This window comes from Sinocyclocheilus rhinocerous, unplaced genomic scaffold, assembly GCF_001515625.1.
Source record: "Sinocyclocheilus rhinocerous isolate Xijiao unplaced genomic scaffold, SAMN03320098_v1.1 scaffold749, whole genome shotgun sequence".
NCBI lineage: Eukaryota > Metazoa > Chordata > Actinopteri > Cypriniformes > Cyprinidae > Sinocyclocheilus > Sinocyclocheilus rhinocerous.
Window position 1 is genome coordinate 173,672 of NW_015653466.1, and position 1,881 is coordinate 175,552.

Here is a 1,881-nt window from a genome sequence, read left to right on the forward strand (position 1 = left end):
TGACACACTCAAGACTGGCGTAATGGCTGCTGAAAATTCAGCTTTGCCATCACAGGAATAAGTTACATTTTAAAATATATTAACAGAAAACAGTTATTTTAAACTAATAATAATCATTCACAGTATTTTTATTTTAAACTCTAATAATAATCATTCACAGTATTTCTGTTTACTGTATTTCTGATCAAATAAACACAGCCTTGGTGAGCACAACGTTCAATAATAAAAAGTCTTACCAACCCCAAATGGTAGTGCACTTGTTTGTAATCATTGAAAAAAAAGAAAAAACTATTTTAAATGCTGCAATTTAGGCATGACAACATTATAATTTACAGTTCGAAAACAAATGTAATCTTCAGTAAATAAAATGAACATCTATGTATTGTTAGTGTTTGAAGCGTCAACTTGTTAGATAATGGCAAAGCTAACAATGTAGGGGAAGTGAGCATTAACAAAATCTAATACTGATAAATTAAAAAGAAAAAAAATATATATCGGCCAATATGGTGTGTGTGTGTGTGTGTGTGCATCAGTGTCAAAACTTCAAGCTATAATTGTTTATTGCACAATATATATATATATATATATATAGTGCAATAAACAATTATAGCTTGAAGTTTTTATACTGATTTACTTTTGTAAATGGATCTCAGACAACTGTTTCAGAGAGTTCTGACACTTGTTTTAATAAAAACACATCATATAGCATTTATTAAACATGGACACTGACTCCAATGACATGCACACCAATTTGTCCTTTAAATGTTGAGTGTTAACATTATTGCAAACACTGGTTCCCTGCGCTTTCATGTATTATATTTTTTATTATCTTAGGATAAAAAAGAAAAAAAACGAAAAAAAAACGACAATTACATGGGATGTCGTGTTTTTCTGCATAATTTATCGTTATACACAGTGGGGTGGGGGTGAGGGGGGTGGAGTTGGTTGTGAGGCTAGGAAAAAGGAACGCTGGCATGCCGTAGCCTTTGTACAACAGCCTGAAGGACTACGTACGCCAGCACACACCGCGCAGGAAGGGGTCAAAGGTCTTAGCGCCTGCGGACAGCACGAGAAGCATTCACAGTAAGGAGGGGAAGAGCAAGGGAGAGGGGGAGAGGGTGATTGCAGCACTGGCCTGGGTGAAGACAGGGAGAAGGAGAGATGTGTGTTCTGCTCTACCTCCCCTCGCCTCCCCTCGCCTGATTGCCTAGATTTTTAACGTCTTTGACACAAAAAAGGGATTTTATATACACAGAATAGCTACAGGACCCTCCCTCCCACCTCAGGCAATGGTGTTGTTACCCACACAAGAAATTCATCATAATCAAAATGAAGTAAAACAATATATTGGTCAGGATATTTTTCTTCGTCTGTGATCAATGGCATTCGACACGACTGTCCTCGAGCTGTTGGAGGGGTAGAGGAGGAAGGGTCCTTTTCTCTTCAGTTTATTTTCAAGTTTTCTCCTTTTTTATTTCACTGGTGTTGGTTGGTTTTTCTTGTTTTTATCCGGCATGTATTTGTTTGTGTATATGTATGTATGTGTGTGTGTGTGTGTGTGTGTGTGTGTCTGTGTAGATGCCAAGTGTTCAGACTTTTGTAATCTGTGCGTGTTGTTCCTCATCAAAAGGTTCATTTTCTGGGTCGGAATCAGTGGTGTCTGAATAGCGGTAGTGATCGGGTTCATTATCACTCACATCCGGAGTGACAGAAGTTGAAGTGCTCGCTTCTGAGTTTGAGGGCTCCTCCACGGTCTTGGTGAAGTACAACTTCACCTGACAGAGACAAAAGATAGAAGGTAGCATAAATATGCGTGCTTTGCAGAATACAAAATTAAACAGTCTTAAAGTATGAATCAGCATTTATATGAATATATATGAA

General features: G+C 37.6%; 1 protein-coding gene across 2 annotated transcripts in view; it reads right to left on the reverse strand.

Moving 5' to 3' along the window:
* Positions 1–1,514: 1,514 nt before the first annotated feature.
* The window catches only part of ptena (phosphatase and tensin homolog A), a 16,813-nt gene continuing 16,446 nt past the window's right edge, over positions 1,515–1,881 (reverse strand). For both annotated transcript variants that reach the window (XM_016522228.1, XM_016522229.1), the window contains one exon: positions 1,515–1,775. In XM_016522228.1, the coding sequence (XP_016377714.1) occupies positions 1,590–1,775 (186 nt within the window). In that variant the 3' untranslated portion in view covers positions 1,515–1,589. The remainder of the gene's footprint in view (positions 1,776–1,881) is intronic.